The sequence below is a fragment of the Mytilus galloprovincialis genome, chromosome 4 (genome assembly GCF_965363235.1).
Source record: "Mytilus galloprovincialis chromosome 4, xbMytGall1.hap1.1, whole genome shotgun sequence".
Lineage (NCBI taxonomy): Eukaryota > Metazoa > Mollusca > Bivalvia > Mytilida > Mytilidae > Mytilus > Mytilus galloprovincialis.
In genome coordinates, this window is record NC_134841.1 from 16,876,189 (window position 1) to 16,899,603 (window position 23,415).

At 32.9% G+C, this 23,415-nt stretch overlaps 1 protein-coding gene across 5 annotated transcripts in view; it reads left to right on the forward strand.

Moving 5' to 3' along the window:
- The window catches only part of LOC143071500 (regulator of G-protein signaling 12-like), a 60,465-nt gene that overhangs the window by 11,594 nt on the left and 25,456 nt on the right, over positions 1 to 23,415 (forward strand). For 4 of the 5 annotated variants that reach the window (XM_076245838.1, XM_076245841.1, XM_076245840.1 and 1 more), the window contains exon 3: positions 6,941 to 9,288. In XM_076245838.1, coding sequence (XP_076101953.1) covers positions 6,949 to 9,288 — 2,340 coding nt within the window. In that variant the 5' untranslated portion in view covers positions 6,941 to 6,948. Of the gene's footprint in view, positions 1 to 2,935; positions 3,198 to 6,940; positions 9,289 to 23,415 lie in introns of those variants that run through there. The other variant, XM_076245839.1, reaches the window with a different exon arrangement.

Genomic DNA, 23,415 nt, shown 5'->3' on the forward strand with positions numbered 1-23,415 from the left:
CATGGTTCATTGGTCTTTGTTTAGTTATCTTGGTTAATGTTAAGTTTATGAGACAGTTGTAATAAAGCTTTATACTTCATGTACTTAGGGCTATCAACATAATATCAATGATTAGTAAAGAAGGCGAGACATTTCAGCGTGTGCACTCTTGTTAGAATTTTTAATAACTTTTTTATACTATCCTGGATTTGTACCAAACTAGGACTGAAGCTTGTTTATGATCTAAAGCTAGTATCTAGAAGGAAATTTTGTTAAAATTTTGTACCTGTTTATCCGTATTTTACTAATAAATGGACTTAGTTTTTTTCCAGTTAATGTTAATATTACATACAGTTTGCAGTTTAAGTTTTTAAAACATTTGTATTCATAAACCATCCTGGATTTTTACCAAACTTGGACAGAAGTTTCTTACAATCAAAAGATAAAATAGAGAGGAATATTTTATTATTTTTTTCCTCATTTTTGTTGAGCCTGCGATTAACAGCAAAAGAAGGCGGGACACTGAGTTCCGCGGAACCCTTATGAAATTTTTATAAGATTAACTCGCTTCTTTCGAAACACTTTTTAGCTCACCTGGCCCAAAGGGCTTTTCTCATCACTTTGCGTCCTTCGTAGTTAACTTTTACAAAAATTTTCCTCTCTGAAACTACTAGGCCAAATTTAACCAAACATGGCCACAATCATTAAGGTATCTAGTTTAAAAAATGTGTCCAGTGACCCGGCCATCCAACCAAGATGGCCACCATGGCTAAAAATAGAACATAGGGGTAAAATGTAGATTTTGGCTTATATCTCTGAAACCAAAGCATTTAGAGCAAATCTGACAGAGTAAAATTGTTGATCTGGTCAAGATCTATCTGTCCTGAAATTTTTAGATGAATCTGACAACCTGTTGTTAGGTTGCTGCCCCTGAATTGGTAATTTTAAGGAAATTTTGCCGTTTTTGGATATTATCTTGAATATTATTATAGAAAGAGATAAACTGTAAAGAGCAATAATGTTCAGCAAAGTAAGATCTACAAATAAGCCAACATGACTAAAATGGTAGTGACACTTTCCGGTTCTTGAGTTATGTTCCTTTATGACTTTGTACGAGATGCAAGCAGGGGAATCATCTGTGTCCCATGGAATCACTGATTCCTGATCTATTTTTATTAATATCAGGGAATGCATATGACTTCTGACAGTTCAAACGTCCCCTTAAAAATTAAATTCTTGGATTTTAAAAATAATTTTCAGAATTAAAATTGTATATCTCATTTACATTGCATTGTTACATCTTAACAACCAATCATTAAGCAGTTGATACATAGAACAAAGATATATATATATATATTTATTCTCGTAAACCAAAGTACAATGGTACAGAGCCATATACAAATGAATTAATATAGTATAAATTTTTCAAACAAATGTAAAGTAATTATAAAGGTAACACCCATTCCACCCTTACATAAAAACAAAGATTTCCTTTTGTGAATTAAGTTTTGGTGAGTCCTTTTAGACTTTATAAGGTTTAAATGGTGTTATTAAATATATGGAACTGGTTGACAATCCATTTATTATCCAATTATTGTGTCTGGCACATATATATATATATACCGTTTCGATCCCTAACATCACTGAAGAGACATTTATTGTCGAAATCCGGATCTGGTGTACACAAAAAAAATATTGACAGCTTATGTTTGGGGCATAACATCTTGGCCACAAGTTTATTGTTTTCTGTTTAGTATTAAATTTGTATTAAGATCCATTTTGTTACATCTTGTGATCAATTTTATTTGGCAATGGCCAATGGCAGTCAGCAGGGTTAAAGAACATCAGTTGTTTGACCTGTTAGTCAAATGCGTTTTGTTTAAATATGCTTTTTCACTTTTTTGGTCTTTTGGAAAATGTTGTTTGTGCTGTATTTAGACCATTCTACAATGAAATTTGTTTTACATGCACACGTATAAAAATTGCGGTTTTTATCCAATGCAATCATAGGTTTGAACGTAGTTTTCAATTTAGACTAGTTTATATTTTCGTTTGGGCTTGTATCATATTTTCCCTCCGGTTTATATGATCCGTTCATCCTATATTGACTCTTAAAATTCAAGAGTCTTTCTTAAATTGAGGGTAAATTATATTGCCTTCCAAATACTGTTCGATCCCTAACATCACTAAGAGACATTTATTGTCGAAATCCGGATCTGGTGTACACAAAAAAAATATTGACACCTTATGTTTGTGGCATAACATCTTGGCCACAAGTTTATTGTTTTCTGTTTAGTTTTAAATTTGTATTAAGATCCATTTTGTTACATTTTGTGATCAATTTTATTTGGCAATCGCCAATGGCAGTCAGCAGGGTTAAAGAACATCAGTTGTTCGACCTGTTAGTCAAATGCGTTTTGTTTAAATATGCTTTTTCATTTTTTTGGTCTTTTGGAAAATGTTGTTTGTGCTGTATTTAGACCCTTCTACAACGAAGAAATTTGTTTTACATGCACACATATAAAAATTGCTGTTTTTATCCAACTCAATCATAGGTTTGAATGTAGTTTTCAATTTAGACTAGTTTATATATATATATATGATAATTTCATAGGTATATTATTACAATGATATTTCCATGTAATAATGAAGAAAAATAAAATTTGTGATGTTTAATCAATGGATTTTAAAAAGTAACAAAATAAAAACAGAAAAGATTTTATCATGAGTTTTTAAAGGAAAGTACCTGAGATTAAATGTCACATTACATATCAAATTAACAAACATATCAATATTTAATCAGATGTCTATGCATTGTTATTACACGCATGAGTGGACATATTTTATGAATGGTCAGTTCTCTTTGTCATTGATCTTGTTTTTCTCCCCCTGGTGAGGATGTTTAGTGTTGGATCATAAAACCTTGGGACATTAGTACATGTACTTATTTATTTGTTTGTATAGATGGTTTATTGCTGAAGACAGGAGACAATAGTATACCTTATTTGTTTGTTTGTTTACATTTGAAAAATACTGGGGACTCTCATATAAACAGTTGATATATACTATCAATATAACAAGTAGTATTCAAGATTTATACAAACAAAAGATTTAATTGACACCTTGTTTCAACCTTGCATCTTAAAGACTGTTTGTGATATTCCATCTTGAGTACATTGGTATCAAGGAATAAACATGATTCAGGATCTGGAAGTCAGGTAAGGGTTCTTTTTTACAGAGAATATATATCTTGTGAAATAGTTGTTCAATTCAAGATTGTTAACATGCCATTGATTATCTATGATGTAATAAATTTTGTATTGAATTTCATATTTTAGATTTAAGTATTGAGTAATAGGGATTACTTTGAATCTACTGTTAGGTCAGTGTAGGTAGCGCTCCCTCATTCTGTCTGATTTAAATTTTGGCAGGTTTGTTGTTTACGTTTTATCAAATAATAAAAAAATAATTTTGAAGAATTTAATATTAAACATATGTTGTACTAATTGATTTGAATAAGCTCAAAATGTAAGTGTTAAGTACATGTACATGCATTTCATTGAAATCTATAAAAACAAAAGTTTAACTGGACAGGAAACGGTTAAAGGGATTCATGTACATGTAAGTTAAAAATGTTCCTTTGTACTTTTGCATGTTAAATTGAATGTGCAGTTATTATGTCTAATGATGATAAATTTGAGTTCATGGTCATGATGGTAGCTTGTACAATTATATTTGCTTGGGCCAAGTTTAAATGTTCAGTTTGTATTATATAAGGGCATCTTTAAAAGGAAGTGTAGAAAAATGTTGAATACATGTATTGAATCTAAGTAAAGGAATAGTGGGTCTCTGATTTTGTATACAAAGCTGGTCATTATAATCAATCAATATGAATATTTCTCGATCCATGGAAGTCAATATTCAGTCCAGGTACATGTATGTAGACAAATTGAAAGAAGGGTTTATTTTTGAATAAATTTGTAAGAGAAATTTGTTTATGGTAATGTTAATAATGTTGATTAGAATTCCAGTATATATCTAGGTACAATTTACCCGATGCTTACATGTATGACTAGTTTTCTAGTAAGGATACATATGTTTTTATTGCCAAGGTATAGTTATATCAATAATTTATGTGAAAGTTGGTATTATCATGAAAGTATATATTAAACTGACATTTTACTTCAATAATTAAGGTGCAAGACATGCAGCTACATCATGTGCAAATCAACCAAATATAAATCTAAAATTCAAAGATGCATGTTACTGATTGCATATTAATTGTTATCAAGGAACTTAAAGTTTGTTGTAATATATACGATGCAGACATACATGTACATGTATTACTCTTCTTGAAGAAACATTTTGTTATGCTAATGTTATGAAATACTTCAATGCTCACACTAAGTGTACTTTTTAAAAACAAAATCTACAAGTCACTTGAAAAAGAAAAGAAGATGTGGTGTGATTACCAGTGAGACAAATCTTCACAAGACACCAAATGACACAAAAATTAACAACTATATGGCCTTCAACGATGAGCAAAGCCCATACCACATAGTCGGGCCAAGATACATGTATTTATAAAAAATATGCCTACTGACAGATAAAAGTATGGGCAACAAGGGGCATTCAAACTTTCTTCCTTTACCTCATCATGCTCACAGGTTTCCATAACCCAAATATATGAATTTGCCCACTCCAGTGTGCCTTTTGATTAAAGATCTGTAGATAGCGACAATAGTAATATTTTAATAAGATAAAAACAAATGGGGATGCATGTAATCAATGTACATGTATAATGTAACAGTTTTTTTTTTATTAAACCAGCTTTGAACATGAACATGTTTCTTTGTGATGTATAAATACCTGTGATAGACACTATAAATAAGATGATATATTTGTACATGTATCCATTCATTATGTTGTTACATGTAGAGTGCATTATTGGGGAATTTATTTGAAAAGCACTTTTGTGTCAAATTGTCAATTTTATCTGAGAACATAATTGCTTGTACTCAAAAGAATTATAGACTAGTGTGATATAAATATACATTATAAGTAATTATTTGTATTGCATTACACATCATATATATTATTTATACATACATTTACATGTATATGTACATTTATTTTGTACATGATTTTTGTACATGATTTGTAGTTAGTGTAAAAAATATGTCAGTTGACAATGATATTTGTCAAATCTCTTAAGTGGTTTGTTATGGTTATCTCCCTTATATTAGTATGATAAAAATACAATTATTATTTTAAAATACCTGCTCAGTCTGTATTTTAAAAGAAACTAATGGAGATTGGAAGAAGTTCTATCAGTCAACTAATTTATACCAAAGCTTGCAACCTTGATTTTTTGTCGAGCCTGCAACTTTTGTTGCAGAAAGCTCGACATAGGGATAGTGATCCGGCGGCGGCTACGGCGGCGGTGTTAGCTAACTTCTTAAAAGCTTTATATTTTAGAAGGTGGAAGACCTGGATGCTTCATACTTTGTATATAGATACCTCATGTTACAAAGTTTCCGTCAGTCACATGTCCAATGTCCTTGACCTCATTTTCATGGTTCAGTGACCACTTGAAAAAAAAGTTCAGATTTTTTGTAATGTTGAATTCTCTCTTATTATAAGTAATAGGATAACTATATTTGATATGTGCGTACCTTGAAAGGTCCTCATGTCTGTCAGACAGTTTTCACTTGACCTCGACCTCATTTCATGGATCAGTGAACAAGGTTAAGTTTTGGTGGTCAAGTCCATATCTCAGATACTACAAACAATAGGGCTAGTATATTCGGTGTATGGAAGGACTGTAAGGTGTACATGTCCAACTGGCAGGTGTCATCTGACCTTGACCTCATTTTCATGGTTCAGTGGTTATAGTTAAATTTTTGTGTTTTGGTCTGTTTTTCTCATACTATATGCAATAGGTCTACTATATTTGTTGTATGGAATGATTGTAAGGTGTACCTATCTAGCGGGCAGATGTCATGTGACCTTGACCTCATTTTCATGGTTCAGTGGTCAAAGTTAAGTTTTTGAGTTTTGGTCTTTTTATCTAATACTATATGCCATAGGTCATCTATATTTGGTGTATGGAAATATTTTATGATCTTTATGTCAGTCGCGCAGGTTTTATTTGACTGTGACCTCATTTTCACGGTTCATTGCACAGTGTTAAGTTTCTGTGTTTTGGTCTATTTTTCTTAAACTATAAGTAATAGGTCAACTATATATGTTGTATAGAAGCATTGTTAGCTGTACATGTCTGCCTGGCATGGTTCATCTGACCTTGACTTCATTTTCAAGGATCATTGGTCTTTGTTTAGTTATCTTGGTTAATGTTAAGTTTATGTGACAGTTGTATTAAAGCTTAGCTTTATACTTAGGACTATCAACATAATATCAATGATTAGTATAGAAGGCGAGACATTTCAGCGTGTGCACTCTTGTTTTTCATGCAATAAACTAATTCTTGTAATCATAATATAATGATCCCTTCTGAAATTTTTCATGAATACTAGCTATAGCAAATCTATTTGTTAAAATCAGTATACATATATACCATACAGTCATGTAACTTTCATACCAATATACAGGGATGTTGGGCTGTTCATGCTGGTAATGCTATATATCTCAAGCCATCATGGATTTATACATTATATTAATGGTTTCTACAACTAGATATAATTTATAACTTTGTGGTTTCTAGGATTTTAGAAGGCATATTTGTGTGACTTTAATAAAGAAAATCCATAAAAGTCGGAGATACCTCTCTTGTCAGGGTACCTTCATCTATGCTGTCAAATGTTGGAGGTAACTATTTGATCATTGACACATAATTATTTTTTGAATGAAGAGAAAAAGTTTACAAGCGTTAAAGTAAAGATTAATATTAACATCAATGTACATGTTTACAAGATCTTACTCATTACTTTTATCTTTTTAGAGATCATTATGTATCCTCAACAAAGTCAGCAAGGGTCAAGTGGAGGACATCCTAAACGTCGTAAAAAACGACCAATACATGGCCTTAGAGTAGTAGAAGTTACAAGGAGTAAAAGTGGATACGGATTTACAATTTCTGGTCAGCATCCGTGTGTTTTAAGCAACATTGTTAAAGACAGTCCTGCTGAATACGCTGGGTTAAAAGCTGGCAATTATCTGGTAGCTGTTAATAATTTAAACATAGCCAAAGCTCCCCATGATGATGTTGTACGCATGGTAGGAACCAGTACAGGTACTCTGCTCTTACAGGTGGCTGAAAGTTACAATAGTTCAGATTCATCTGATGAAGAATATCATCATAGGACAAAAGCTAGATATCCAAACAGAATCCGTCAAAGACATGGATCAAAACATGGTGAAAGAGTTTTAGGGGAATGCAACCAAAGAGAGAAACATAATTCTCAGGAACATAGACACAAAGAAACACACTTTGCCAAACCAGCTGATACCAAAGGTGCCATATCTAGGTCAAGAGCACGTCTTCATACGCCTGTAGGTGCTGAAAATACTGTGACTCATTCTTCCAAAGATCTTCATCAGTTTGCAGGCCCTTTGCCTGTAGAGAGACGTTCAGCATCTCAGTCTCGATCATTACATGTCACTCCAGTCATGCAGAGACCTCAGGCTAAACAAGCTATCGTGAAGAGTACAACCCAGAGTGCTCACTCATCAAGACAAATGGCTTTCATGGGATCTAAAAACCATTATGGTAGTGTTGATCAAAATTTGAATGGTATGGCAAATGCCAAAAAATCATATGCAAATAACAGTATATCGTCTTTATTAAAAACATCAGTTGCAAATACTTCAGCTAATAATGCCTTCATTGTTATGGACGATGATGACGGTGATGATGAAGAGAGTTTATTGAATCAGAGTTTTCATGAAACACGGGTTGTAGTTGGTTACATTGGGTCATTAGAAATGCCAAGTGATGCTGACAAGCCACATATTCGCATTCAGTCAATACGAAATGCAGTACGTAGATTGAGAGTTGAACAAAAGATTCATACTTTAGTATTAATGGAAGTTTCAGCAGATGGTGTCAAGTTAACAAACTGTATGGGAACAACTGTAGCCCATTATCCAGTTGATAGGATAGCATTCAGTGGTGTTACTCCTGATGACAAACGATTCTTTGGGATTGTCACATTACATTGTTCTAACAGTGACGAAACTGGAAGTGAAGCTGGAAGTCAGGATGAATCTGTTTCTAGTGGATCCTGTCATGTATTCATGGTTGATCCTGAAATCAAATCACATAACATTCATGCACAAAAAGCAAAGTCGTTTGGTATAACATGTACACCCACACCAGATAGACATCATTGTGCAGAATTTCCTAAATCTGCTACGCCTGTTATTCTATGCATCAGTAATTTGTATAAAGATAGACCAGGAGTGTCTAATGACAATGAATTAGCTCTGTCTCAGGCTTTTACTGACCCTTCAAGAGCCCCACAGCGTACCGCTAGTAATAGCAGCAATAGTGATAGTGGACTAGGTTTTGGTAAGGAAGAACCTGGTTCTGAACGTGTATTGGTTGTGAATATGCCACCACCACCTGACCCACCGAGTCAGAATGGATGGCACGCTACAATTAACAATTCTGTTCACCATTGTTCACCTGATAATCATACTATACCAACTCCCTGTCGTAACGTTCAGAAATCTGTCTCTATGCATGGGGAAGCAAGCAATAGATTGAACCAGTCAACTCTAAGTGAAGACTGGGGTAGGAACAAGCGAAAAATAAATCCCAGAGCATTGCCTGATCATGGACCAAAGTATAATTCTACTGATGGATTAGAAAGACAAAATAGTGCAGAAAATCTGAGAGCTAGTATGAGAAGACTGATACAACAAAGACAACGAAGTGGTTCAACCATCAGCAGTGATCAGGAGTCAAACAGTTCAAATGTTAGTGACTTTCAAAGGTCGTTTTCACAACCTGATCTTCAAAAATCATCAACCTCTGCGTTCAGTAAACACCTGCCTGACCAGAGTTATGGCTCCTGTCCAAACAACAGCAAAATTGACAATGGAGATGTTGATGATGACAGATTAAGTCCAAGAGCTTTCTTACCCCCGCCATTTTCACAGTTACGATCTCCTTCAGCTCCTCCAACCTTTCATCGTGATGATAGTTTTGATGATATTCCTGCAGCAGAGACAAGTGGGATGTGTAGTCTGATAGAGAGATTTGAACAGGACCAGGCCTTTAGAATATCATCACCTGTAGATGTGTCACGGAGATACTCAGAAGGAACACCTAAACAGCAAAAGCAGGTATGTACAAAAAATGTAGATGTATCATGTAGATACTCCGAAGGAACAACAAAAGCAGGTATGTAGATGTGTCACGTAGATACTCTGAAGTAGGCTCAAGTAGCACCAAAACAGCAAAAGCATGTAGAGGTATACATCTTAAGAACATGTGCAACTTGTTATGTCTCACCTTCAGTAGTCAGTGCTTCCATAAACTAACATGATTATTAGCATCGCTTTCTTAATACTCTGTTGATAAAATTTTATATCAAGGTTTCAAATCCCATCAGGCAAAATTGACTTGGATTTGGCTATTTTATTTATTTAGAGACTCGATCATGTACATTGTACAGTATCTCTATTCAAGAAGTTACACATCCTTAGCTTACAAATGTTTTGGTTTGTGTGTTCCTGATGAAGGTAAATTTATAAAGAGTTACTTTCTTTCTTTTTTTTAATATTAAAGGGAGAACTTACAATATTGATTGATTACTTATTTATTCTTTGACTTAGGCTGGCAATATTAGGCACATATGATCAATTAAGTTACAAGTAGACAATTTTTAACCATAGATTAAATGACGTAGACGTTAGAAACTACATGTAGTTTACCATGACATTATGTTCATGTATAATAATTGCATGATTAAATTTGACTAAATTTATATTTTTTGCTTTTTATATGTACAATGATGTATTTCTATTTTTATACAAGAGAGTGATTCAGGCTATTATGATGCATTAATTTCTATCAAATCCACTTTGTTACATGTATAACAGCCATACATGTCTATTTATGATTATGGTGTATGTCAGTCAAATCTCTAAATAATTTCAAAAAGTTTGGACATATTGAATACTCTTTCATGGAATATTGACTATTTACTCCATAATTTAGTATAAAATTTCTATATGAGAACTACAATTGTAGTAATTGGATAAGTACAAATGACCAAGTACAATGATAAGTACAAATGACCAAGAATGACCAAGTACAATGATAAGTACAAATGACCAAGTACAAATGACCAAGTACAATGATAAGTACAAATGACCAAGTACAATGATAAGTACAAATGACCAAGTACAATGATAAGTACAAATGACCAAGTATGATGATAAGTACAAATGACCAAGTACAATGACCAAGTACAAATGACCAAGTACGAGGATCAGTACAAATGACCAAGTACAAATGACCAAGTACGAGGATCAGTACAAATGACCAAGTACAATGATAAGTACAAATGACCAAGTACAATTATAAGTACAAATGACCAAGTACGATGATCAGTACAAATGACCAAGTACGATGATCAGTACAAATGACCAAGTACAATGATAAGTACAAATGACCAAGTACAATGACCAAGTACAAATGACCAAGTACAAATGACCAAGTACAAATGACCATGTACAATGATAAGTACAATGATAAGTACAAATGACCAAGTACGAGGATCAGTACAAATGACCAAGTACAATGATATGTACAAATGACCAAGTACAATGACCAAGTTTAAATGACCAAGTACAATGATAAGTACAAATGACCAAGTACAAATGACCAAGTACAATGATAAGTACAAATGACCAAGTACAATGATAAGTACAAATGACCAAGTATGATGATAAGTACAAATGACCAAGTACAATGATAAGTACAGATGACCAAGTACAATGATAAGTACAAATGACCAAGTACAATGTATATATAATCAACCAACAAGTGCTCAGAAATTTATATCTTACGTCTTAAACTTATATTGAGGTTTTTTTGTGAGAAAATCCATAAATAATTTCAAGCAAGAAAAAAAAAATTCCCACGTACTTGTTGATGTAAGTACAGTCTTCTGTACAAGTTTGATATATAAATAAATCGTTTGTTTTGATTTTCTAGTAAAGAGTTGGTGTTTATAAGTAGTAGCTACTTATTAATTTACAAATTTCCTTTTTCTTACAACGACGATTTCCTGAACAATACAGGATATAACTGTACTCTAAAATACCATACATGGATAAAAACTGTTAAGACTGTTTATTTTACATGTTCACAACGGTTTCATTGTTTTCATTGTGAAGGAATATTTTAATTCAAACTACTTATGAGTGTAAATTTTTAAAATGTTTTATGTGGACAGTGATGATGAGGAAAATGGGGGGTCAGGGTCAAATGATAAAGTTGTATTAAGGAGAAAGGCGAGTCTTGATGAACCAGAAGATAAGCTTGAAGAAAGGCCTGTGGAGTTACGCACAGCATTATTTGAGGCTATGAACCTTGTTACTCCTATACCACGTAAAAGACAAATATCTCCTGCTCAGTTACGTAGGTTCTATAGTCAGAGACGTACAACCAAATTGATTCAGTCTTTTAAGGTAGGTTTTCAAAAACATGCACGTTAGCCAATTACTGAGGCTTTGTAGTCACTATTATACAGTATACCAGACAGGACAGCTGGGCTACAAAAATATGTTAAGTTTATACACATATTGTGCATCAAGAATTTATATGTTTTCCACTTAGTTTTGGACATGCATGCATTCTTATTATCATTGTTAACATGCATTGGTTTCCCTTGTTGGGGTTTGATAGGTTATTGAAAATACTTCATTCTATTTAATTTTTAAAGCATATTTAAGAAAGGAAATTTGTAAGTTACATTTGGTTCCATGAACTTGAGTTAGAATTTTTTAATCTAGGGGAAGTAAATACATATTCTTTCCAGAGACATGAATATTGAATAGAGTTATCTTTCTTTGTAAGATCATAAAATCATGGTATTCTGATTATAAAACATTGTTTTGTAGACTGTGTTAACATTTTCAAACACTGAAATTGATATATGTGATGTACAAGTATTGATCATCACTCACATTTTTTTGCTTTAATATTAGTGTTTTCCTTCAAAAAATGATTGTGTCATTTCTATTTGGATTTAATAATTTGGTGTCAATATAATCAGAATTATAGGCATATTTGTTTATTTGCTTATAGTTTGTTGCAAGCTTAAGGCTTTCTTACTTTCTGTCTGATAATATGAAAGTTTTTAACACAAGGTTTAGTTTTGTCAGGAAATTTATTACATATTTCAATCTATGAATAGAATTGTAAAAACTATTATACCCAGACATCTTTCTTGGTTCAAATGATTAATCTCCAAATTCACCTTAAAAAAATAATGAAAATTAGTGTCACAATATATACAATATATAGTAATCTTTTTAATTTATTTTCAGTGGGTTTACAATGAAGTTTAAAATGGTTGGATATTATCATTAATTATCTTCATTTTATAGTACCTGATAAAGGGATTATTGTAGATTGGTGATTCTCAAATTAGCTCTTTATAATAGAATTAACATGTAAATAGAAATTTCCATAATCTCTGCTCAATTAAGATATTTTAATAAGGAATTGATCAAACCTTATCCTTTTGTCACCATTTTTACATTGCATATTGATCAAGTGGTTCTTATTTGATCTAGAAAATTTATGTTGGAAAAAGGGATATGCATTTAGTTTATCATAGAATTACTAATGGCAAGATACAAAAAGGTTTGTTTTTTTGTTTTTAGGCAGTTAAGCTGCCTTATGCGAGCACCCTGGGTTTGGGTTTCCCCCTGGGATTTTTTGAAAAAGTGCCAGTGCTCTGATCTGGCAGGTCTGGTAGTTTCTTTATAACTAATCAGACATTTTTTTCACACTTTTTGTTATAAAAAACAATAAATATAAGTAAGATTACCTTAAATGATCGTCGATTTTCCCAAAACAATTGATGTTCCCCATTTGAAAAAAGTGCTAATTAAAAAGTTAAGCATAGCTTTTAATCGTCTGTGCTTTTGAGGAAGATGTAAGTGAACTATTGTAAGAATAATTCCATCGCCGAAAATGTTTGTAATGAAGGCATTAAAATTTGCTAAATGGCATGAATGGCGCATGGATATTATTTTGCGGCTATTACGCCGTTGAATTTGGTGGATTCCATCCTACTAAAGGTAAATATTTAAAAGCATTGTCTAACTTCCTCTCTGTATAAGTCTTGGATTTGTAAGAATACTTGATTATTTTATTTCTATATGTATTTTATTTAATTATTTAATGCAAGCTGATGTTATTATTTGTCATCGTGTCTCTCCGTACTTGCTATGTATCGTGTAAACCCCCAAACATTATACTCGATCAGGGCCGTTGGAATTTCAATCGGGACCTCATTTGAATACGTATTTATAGATTTTGTCGATGTCAATTAAGGTCATTTCAAGATGGTTTCCTTCATCGTGTTTTAGTTTAAAGTAAAATCGCAAAAATACTGAACTTAGAGGAAAATCTAAAGTTGACATGGTTAATTAATTGCTTTACACACAAACCTGTAAACTCATTCATGTAAGACGATACACCTTTACAATGTGACCTTTCACCTGGAAATATAGTTTCGTATACAAAATTCCACTTCTTTCAGGTTTACACTTTCAGTATTAATGGTTACAATTTAAAATTTAAAAATGTTAGGTCTTGATTTATTTAAGTCGACAAGTTAAGAGATAAACACAAAAAGTCGGATACGAAAATTTTTGATAATTTAATCACAAATATTCAAAATGGCGCATCGTGGTTTTCTTGTACACACGTGAATAACATTAAACGAAATCGATCTTTGGAAGATTTCAGTAGGTTTTATCTTGACTATAATGGTTTCACCATTGAAGGGTTCATCTTTTATTGATATTCAGGATTCAGGTACAAGTGTTAAAATGCAATGACACCAATTTTACAAAATCCGAAACGAAGCGGACATTCGATCAAAGGCTGATTTTTATGCAAATTACTAAGTCAACACTGTTAGATTGTTTATTTTATTTAAAAATAATAACAAAGAGTAGTCAAGAATACTTTTATTTCTAAAAAATACAAAGAGTTGTCAAGAATACATTATAACATTGACAACACATGATGTTTCTGTTTACTTAACCTCAGAAAAAAAATGTCATGAAATCCTATAGTACTGCATAGTCCGCACCCCATCCATCAATTTCATTTCCAGGGTAAAAAACCGCGGACTATACACCCCTTTCTACGGTATGTAACACATAAACAAACGACAGCTACTGAATTACAGGCTCCTGACTTGGGACAGGAACATACAAAAATTATGTAGGTATATCTCATTACCAGAATATTTAGCCCACCCCTTTGTCATGGTCTATTGACTAATATGTATTAGTTTTTGATTAGGTCAGTTATTTATGTTAATTTGGTGTGCAGTTGGATAAACTTTGTCACTTTTAATTTCTTGGCTCACACCGAACAACAAGCTATAAAGGGCCCAGAAATTACTAGTGTAAAACCATTCAAACTAGAAAACGAAAGGTTTGTTCAAAAAGGACAACTTATGAAAAGTCAATGGTATTTGGTAAGCAGTTGTATATTCCTCCATGCAGCTTGTAACTATAAGCAAAACCTACATGTATACTGCATAGTAAGCTTTAAAAGACCAGGAATTACAAATGTAAAACAATAAAAACTAATAAAAATGTTAAAATAAATAATTGGACATAACTTTTGAAAGTGGCGGGATTGGATAGTGAAAATTTTAGGGTACAAACATTATTCAATACTTGAGAAATAGCCGAGATAATATTTTCACCAATTTTTCAACAATATTCGTCTTAACTTCTGCCAAGTTTGCCTCTGCCATTTTTATTTAACTGCCTACAGCGCCTTTGGTGCTTTGATTTACATTTTATACATGTATTTATAAATCATGTACTGGTATATAATTGATATAATATATTTATCAATGATACTGCAACCAACAGAAAAATAAACATCTAAATGTGATCACATCACAGTTGTTAACAATGAATAAGTTTTGTGAGATATCATGTGACCTTACAGTCTTCAACAATGGTTTAGCTTCGTAACATATAAAAAAAACCATCCTCATGATACATTGTACATGCATATATGTGTACCGTAATTAATTTGCATAAGATTTTCTCTTCAAACAATTGTATTTGTTTAAAAAGTTATTTTTAGCTCACCTGGCCCGAAGGGCCAAGTGAGCTTTTCTCACCACTTGGCGTCCGTCGTCCGTCGTCGTCGTCGTCGTCCGTCGTCGTCGTCCGTCGTCGTCGTCGTTAACAATTTACATTTTGAACTTCTTCTAGAGAACCACTGAATGGAATGGAACCAAACATGGCATGAATGTTCCTTATGAGGTGCTGACCAAGTGTTGTTACTTTGTAGCCGATCCATCATCCAAGATGGCCGCCAGCGGGGGACTTAGTTTAACATAGGACCCTATGGGAAATGCATACAAATGACTTCTTTTAGAGAACCACTGAATGGAATGAAACCAAACATGGCATGAATGTTCCTTATGAGGTGCTGACCAAGTGTTGTTACTTTGTAGCCGATCCATCATCCAAGATGGCCGCCAGCGGGGGACTTAGTTTAACATAGGACGCTATGGGAAATGCATACAAATGACTTCTTTTAGAGAACCACTAAATGGAATGAAACCAAACATGGCATGAATGTTCCTTATGAGGTGCTGACCAAGTGTTGTTACTTTGTTGCCGATCCATCATCCAAGATGGCCGCCAGCAGGGGACTTAGTTTAACATAGGACCCTATGGGAAATGCATACAAATGACTTCTTTTAGAGAACCACTGAATGGAATAAAACCAAACATAGCATGAATTATCCTTATGGGGTGCTGACCAAGTGTTGTTACTTTGTAGCCGATCCATCATCCAAGATGGCCGCCAGCGGGGGACTTAGTTTAACATAGGACCCTATGGGAAATGCATACAAATGACTTCTTCTAGAGAACCACTAAATGGAATGAAACCAAACATTGCATGAATGTTCCTTATGGAGTGCTGACCAATTGTTGTTACTTTGTAGCCGATCCATTATCCAAGATGGCCGCCAGCGGGGACTTAGTTTAACATAGGACCCTATTGGAAATGCATACAAATGACTTCTTCTAGTGAACCACTGAATGGAATGAAACCAAACATGGCATAAATGTTCCTTATGTGGTGCTTACCAAGTGTTGTTACTTTGTAGCCGATCCATCATCAAAGATGGCCCCCAGCAGGGGACTTAGTTTAACATAGGACCCTATGGGAAATGCATACAAATGACTTCTTTTAGAGAACCACTGAATGGAATAAAACCAAACATAGCATGAATGTTCCTTATGGGGTGCTGACCAAGTGTTGTTACTTTGTAGCCGATCCATCATCCAAGATGGCCGTCAGCGGGGGACTTAGTTTAACATAGGACCCTATGGGAAATGCATACAAATGACTTCTTTAAGAGAACCACTGAATGGAATGAAACCAAACATGGCATGAATGTTCTTTATGAGGTGCTGACCAAGTGTTGTTACTTTGTTGCTGATCCATCATCCAAGATGGCCACCAGCTGGGGACTTAGTTTAACATAGGACGCTATGGGAAATGCATACAAATGACTTCTTTAATAGAACCACTGAATGGAATAAAACCAAACATAGCATGAATGTTCCTTATGGGGTGCTGACCAAGTGTTGTTACTTTGTAGCCGATCCATCATCCAAGATGGCCGCCAGCGGGGGACTTAGTTTAACATAGGACCCTATGGGAAATGCATACAAATGACTTCTTCTAGAGAACCACTAAATGGAATTAAACCAAACATAGCATGAATGTTCCTTATGGAGTGCTGACCAAGTGTTGTTACTTTGTAGCTGATCCATTATCCAAGATGGCTGCCAGCGGGGGACTTAGTTTAACATAGGACCCTATTGGAAATGCATACAAATCACTTCTTCTAGTGAACCACTGAATGGAATGAAACCAAACATGGCATGAATGTTCCTTATGTAGTGCTGACCAAGTGTTGTTACTTTGTAGCCGATCCATCATCCAAGATGGCCGCCAGCGTGGGACTTAGTTGAACATAGGACCCTATGGGAAATGCATACAAATGACTTCTTTTAGAGAACCACTGAATTGAATGAAATCAAACATGGCATGAATGTTCCTAATGTGGTGCTGACCAAGTGTTGTTACTTTGTAGCCGATCCATTATCCAAGATTGCCGCCAGCGGGGGACTTAGTTTAACATAGGACGCTATGGGAAATGCATACAAATGACTTCTTTTAGAGAACCACTGAATGGAATAAAACCAAACATTGCATGAATGTTCCTTATGAGGTGCTGACCAAGTGTTGTTACTTTGTAGCCGATCCATCATCCAAGATGGCCGCCAGCAGGGGACTTAGTTTAACATAGGACCCTATGGGAAATGCATACAAATGACTTCTTTTAGAGAACCACTGAATGGAATAAAACCAAACATGGCATGAATGTTCCTTATGAGGTGCTGACCAAGTGTTGTTACTTTGTAGCCGATCTGTCATCCAAGATGGCCGCCAGTGGGGGACTTTTGAATGAAATTAAACATGTTCCTTTCCTTATAAATGAGGTTGTGTTGTCACTTTTAGCCAAATTTTATATTTTTTTATATGATTTCAAAAACCCAAGTAGAATCAGGTGAGCGATACAGGCTCTTGAGAGCCTCTAGTTTTAAAAGTTGACAATTTTCGTACAATACATACATGAAGTTTCTGTTTTCTGACTTTTAAGGGCCAATGAAATAAAAAGTCAATGAATAGATCCAAAAATAATTCTGACATCCTCATTCAGATGACAATAGATATATATAACCTTGATTATTCTGAGGGTTGTGATTTGTTGAATGAAAATTTACTTATGATAAGAAACTACCACCAATCTGTGTGATATAACATTAAAGAAAGTAGCAAGTACTTGGGACTATTGGATATTAAGTTAAAAACCACAATCTGTAAATTATCCCTACACGTTTGTTAAATAGATATTTGGTATTTGAATAATATGATATTGGTACTTCAGAATATTATAAATGTATCACCATGTAAGAATCAAATTAAAACTACCAAGATTTATAATGAGAAAATAGAAAAAGTATAATCTAATTTTTATTTTAAAAAGGAACTTTTATAATAATATTCTGAAATCTGTTGACTTTCTGCAATAAACTTTTGAATTACGTTTGTGTAAATATAATAACAAGAGATATGCCTTGCAATAACATTAGCCAATTATTATAAAACTGGTGCCAAGACATGTCTAAATATACCTGACATATGATTTATGACATAAAGAAGGATGATTCCAAGTCTTTAATCAAAATATTGTCTGACAGAATTCCCCCTACTCAAATCTTACAAAGGTATTTGTTCTATCTCTAACTACTTTATGTACATGTTATGTATAGATATGGGTATCAAGTACCTAGCATTTCATTGAAGTTTTTATAACACGTCTGCGCTCCCCTGTGAATGTTTAAATTATTGCCCAATCTTGTATTCATTGCACTGTTTATCAACGAAAGTGTTAAGTCTTGTGTCAATTTGTTGTTTGAACAAATTCAATTAAATATTGGTAAGTTTTGTTGGTACAGTAAACATTAATAATCCGTTCTATGTTAGTATATATACATTCAGTAGTACTACAACTACAGTTCTGTACAGTGTTGGCAAATAACCAAGCAATCTATAATAGTTTAAAAACTTTATAATTGTATAATCTCTTATGATTTTAATCAATATTGGATTTGTAAACATGGGTATCTTTGATAGGCATCAGTAATGTAATAAGGGTTCTGACTTTGGAAAGAAGTCTTAGGTGGCGTATTTTGGAGGTTATCGTTGATCAGTAACTTTTGTTTTGTGGTCTATGCAGAAAGGTGGAGTCAGCATCTATTGAATGTGTTGATTTATAGTGACATTGATAGTGTCATATGCTGTATAACTTCATTGAACTTTTAAATAGTGGACAACATTTTAATGTTTACTGCATGAATTCTGTGACAGAAAATGATGGTGTTAAAGTTGTTACTGCTTAGTACCTTACTAATCAATCTAATGAAAACCTCTCACAAGGATAAGCTGTTTATAAAATAATGTGATCGCAGGGATTAGAAATGGCTGATTTGTTGAGCTGGAAGTCAACTTTAAGACCCTACCATACAATAGGTACGGGTAGACGTGCTAGGGTACCCATGGATTCTATATTTCGGCCAAGTACACCAGGGCCAGTGGAAACTGTTACAAAGGCTTTTATTGCCAGATTCCGTAAACAGGTAAACATTTTGTTTTTGAAAGAGAAGATGCATCATTTGAGTTGGTTATTAGATTTATTTTAATAATATGTTTTGTGAAAAGCTTATATTTGGTTAGTTCAAGTAGTTGACTGGAGAACGATTCATAAAAGTAAAGATACAAGGAAATAAAAAATATTGACATGATAAGAATTGGATCTTTCAAAGAAGTATATTTTTCAATGGTGTAAATGTACGTCTCAAATGAGGGACAAAAATACTTTAAAATCACTAACAACCCTGATCAACACTAAGACAAAAATTTTAAATTTTAAAAACAAAATTTAGAAAGTGTTTGAGTAAGTATATGTTTTAAATATTGTACAAAAATTTTAAATTTTAAAAACAAAATTTAGAAAGTGTTTGAGTAAGTATATGTTTTAAATATTGTATCCACAGTCAGGTTAAAGATGTCAATGGATCAGACATAATAGTTGGATGAAAATACTCAAGTAGAGGTTTTTGCTTCTTTTCCTCTTGGTGGTGGGGTGGGGGTAAAAAACAATACATATCTCTTTTGAAGGTATATATATAGTTCTTTCAAACAAATGGAATGTAATGAACATATTTTTTAATGGCATTTTGGCTATATTTAATTTAGATTAATCTGGAAAAATACCTTTTCAAGAGATGTGTGAAAACTGAAGATAATTTGACTGAATTGGGTGATTGAGATGGTTTGAATTTTGTCCTTCAATCTTTATTTGAAAATATCTTCTGTTTTAGATGTTAGTCAGATTAGGTTAATCCTATAATAAACTATAGAAAAATAAACAGCAATGAACCCTAATTTATTGACCAGATAAGAGTTTAAAAGGTAAAAATGTATAACCATACAATGACCTGTATGTGTTAACATCTAATGTTCTTTGGTGTTAGTAGATGTAGAGTGTTGTCTCATTGGAAAAGGACAAGGTACGATAAGGTTTTTGGCCCCCTATTTTCTAATTTTCCAAATTCTGTTTTGGAAAGCTACTTATTATGTTAAAACATTCCCTGATGTTTGAAGTATGTTATGATAACTTCAAAACCACTATTTTTTGCACCTGGGTGAGGTGAGGAGAGTAACTTTCTGTTATTATTCAAAAATTGTAATTATTATTGATTTTGCAGGTGATTTTTTTAAACAAATTGTTGTTTTTTTAGTGCTTGCGCCAACATGATCCAGGAATTTTTTTATTCCAATGTCATGAGAACTGTTTTTGCTGTCTAAATTGCCATAATTTTTTCTGGGTCATGTAGGTGCACACTATTACATTTTAAGAAACAACTGTTAAAAAATCGCTATTTTTCCTTCTTTTTGCATTTGTGATGCCCTTTTACCCCCTAACCTCACCCATTTTCTGAAATTAATGGTTTTGAATTTCATCCAAACAAACTTCAAACCTAAGGGAATATTTTAACGTGATAAGTAGCTTTCCAAAGCAAAATTTAGAAAATGTAAAAATAGGGGGGTTAAAAATTGGCCTTATCGTACTTTGTCCTTCAATACCACATCTTGTGTCATGTTTGTTTATATTTGTCCAAAATTTTGGTTACCTTCAGCATAAAAGATATTAACTTTGCACATAAATACTTGAAGTAAGAGTGTAAATTGTTTGCTGCATGGCTGAAAATTTGAATGCCTCTTGAAAATTTGGGGTTGTTGCATAGGGACAGAAATTAATCCAACAGGCCACTTACGGAACCCTCATAGTAATAATTGATAGCCTAAATTGTACTAGGACCCCCAGATTTATGTTTTTTGTGGTCTAATTTTTCACCAGACTTAAAAAAAAATTTGAGAGCTCTAAAAAAAAAAATAATCAAAAAGTCAACTAATGTTTGGTGACTTCAACCACATGCAACTTTTAATAGATAAGGCTCAAAATTTTCTATACTCCCCAAAAATTGAAAAAATAATAATGACCATCGTGGATCCTCCATGTATTATACCAAGTCCCTACATGACAGCAAAAAATCAGATACAACTAAAGACAACTAGACGCTGTTCTTGACTTAGGACAGGCCCATACACAGCATGTATACACATAATATAAATTAAAACCTTTAAAAGTCACACTTCAAAATAAGCTATAGAAAACTGATCTGATATTTGGGATACAACCTATTGTATTTACCATTTATCATGATCTGTGTATTGAATATATTGATTTAATGATGTCTATAAGTTTTATCTTCACTTTTTAACAGCTTGGTATATCTTCATGTCATTTGTTTTCTGTTTAATTCCATAAATGCTTGGTAAGCTTGACTTGTCTGTGCAATGATAAATTATATATCTTTGATAACTTTTTCACCCTGCAATGTTAATCACTGATTCAAGTACAAAATTGTTACTACAATACTTAAAAGTCACCATTGTTATTGCATTATCAGTAAAGTTGGTTTTAAATTAGCTTTTACAAACAGAAACATGGTGTTTTAGAATAAACATGTATAAACCTTGAATTACCTTTTTGATGCTTAACTGATACATTGTGATAGTTCTTCTTGAATTTGAAAAGTTTTGAATTAGTTAGCATAATGGTAAGTATGAAGTCTTCTTGTTATTTAATCTACTGGGTTGCTGTCTCGTTTACTTAAACCTTCATCTCCTTTAACTAATCTGTAATTCATTTTTCATAGTATTATTTAATTTCTATTGAATAAGTAATTGACAGTATTTGTGTAGGTAGGCATGTCAGGAAAATAAGGAAGGGTTATCCCTCTTTGATTGTTAGGGAAAGTTGAATGTTTCTAAATTTCATTCTTAACGGTCATTTGTGGAATCATATACATCATTTTAGACATCTACATATATGTAGGGTAGCTGGGATACAAAAGTTTAACACTGTTTGTCAACCTTGATTTCTTACTTCTATCAACCAGTGCTTTGTCTAAGGGAGATGAATTAAAGAATGAGTTTATTTGTAAAAAGGCATATGTACAAGCTATTGCAAAAAAAAAACATATACAGTATAACATATATTACATAATGGTAAACAATTGGTCTAGTTTATAAATATAAGATGTACATTTGTCTTTGCAAATGTAAATGATGCAATCAATTTTAGACTGATATTTGGTATTTGTTATACAACAGTTTTCTGTATGCTTATAGTGTTGTTTGGGTTTAAAGAGACATCTCTTCTGCTTAACTGTCTAGAAAATCAAGTTTCAACCATATTTGCACCTTTTGCTATACTAGGTCCTAAATGGAGTTTATAAAGTCAGGCTCATACTTCCTGCATCTGTTTGCCCATCCTTTAAATGTTTCTTAAATTTAAAGAAATAACAAATTACATCACACATTTCTCCAGTATATAGCTTGGGATGTTGGCTACTAGATGGCATTCTTGTAGAAAAATACTAGTTATTATATTAAAACTAAATAAAATTTAAGTTTTATCAATACCTGTAAAAAGTCTTTACAACAGAGGTTTTAACAGAAGTATTATACCTCTACACTTTATTTACTTTCCTGTTTTGGATGATTAATACATTTTTTGTAGAAGGAAGCTTTTGACTAAGATATATATCATGAATATTGTTTGTCATAAGAGATTTTCCTGTGTTTTGTATGGAATTCATGATAAAGATCTTAGTTATAGACTCAAAATAGTTATTTCTGTTCAAGAAATTTTGTCAGTTTACGATTACAATCATTGTTATGTTTAAAATGGAGGTGCATTTGACAAAGGGATAAACCCACGAAGGCCTTAATTTGGTCTCAAAATGGATGATTTGTATTTGGTATGTAAAAACCTATATGTAGGATTTTCAAATATACAAATTTAGATTAACAAAACCAATTTTCTGTCTGTTGTTAATTTTAATCATTTTGACAGCTTCAAATATATAAAATTTTACAGGTTTTTAGCCAGGTTGCCTATTTTTATTATACCCCCGCTTTAAAAAAGGGGGGGTATACTGTTTTACCTCTGTCTGTCCGTCCATCAATCCGTC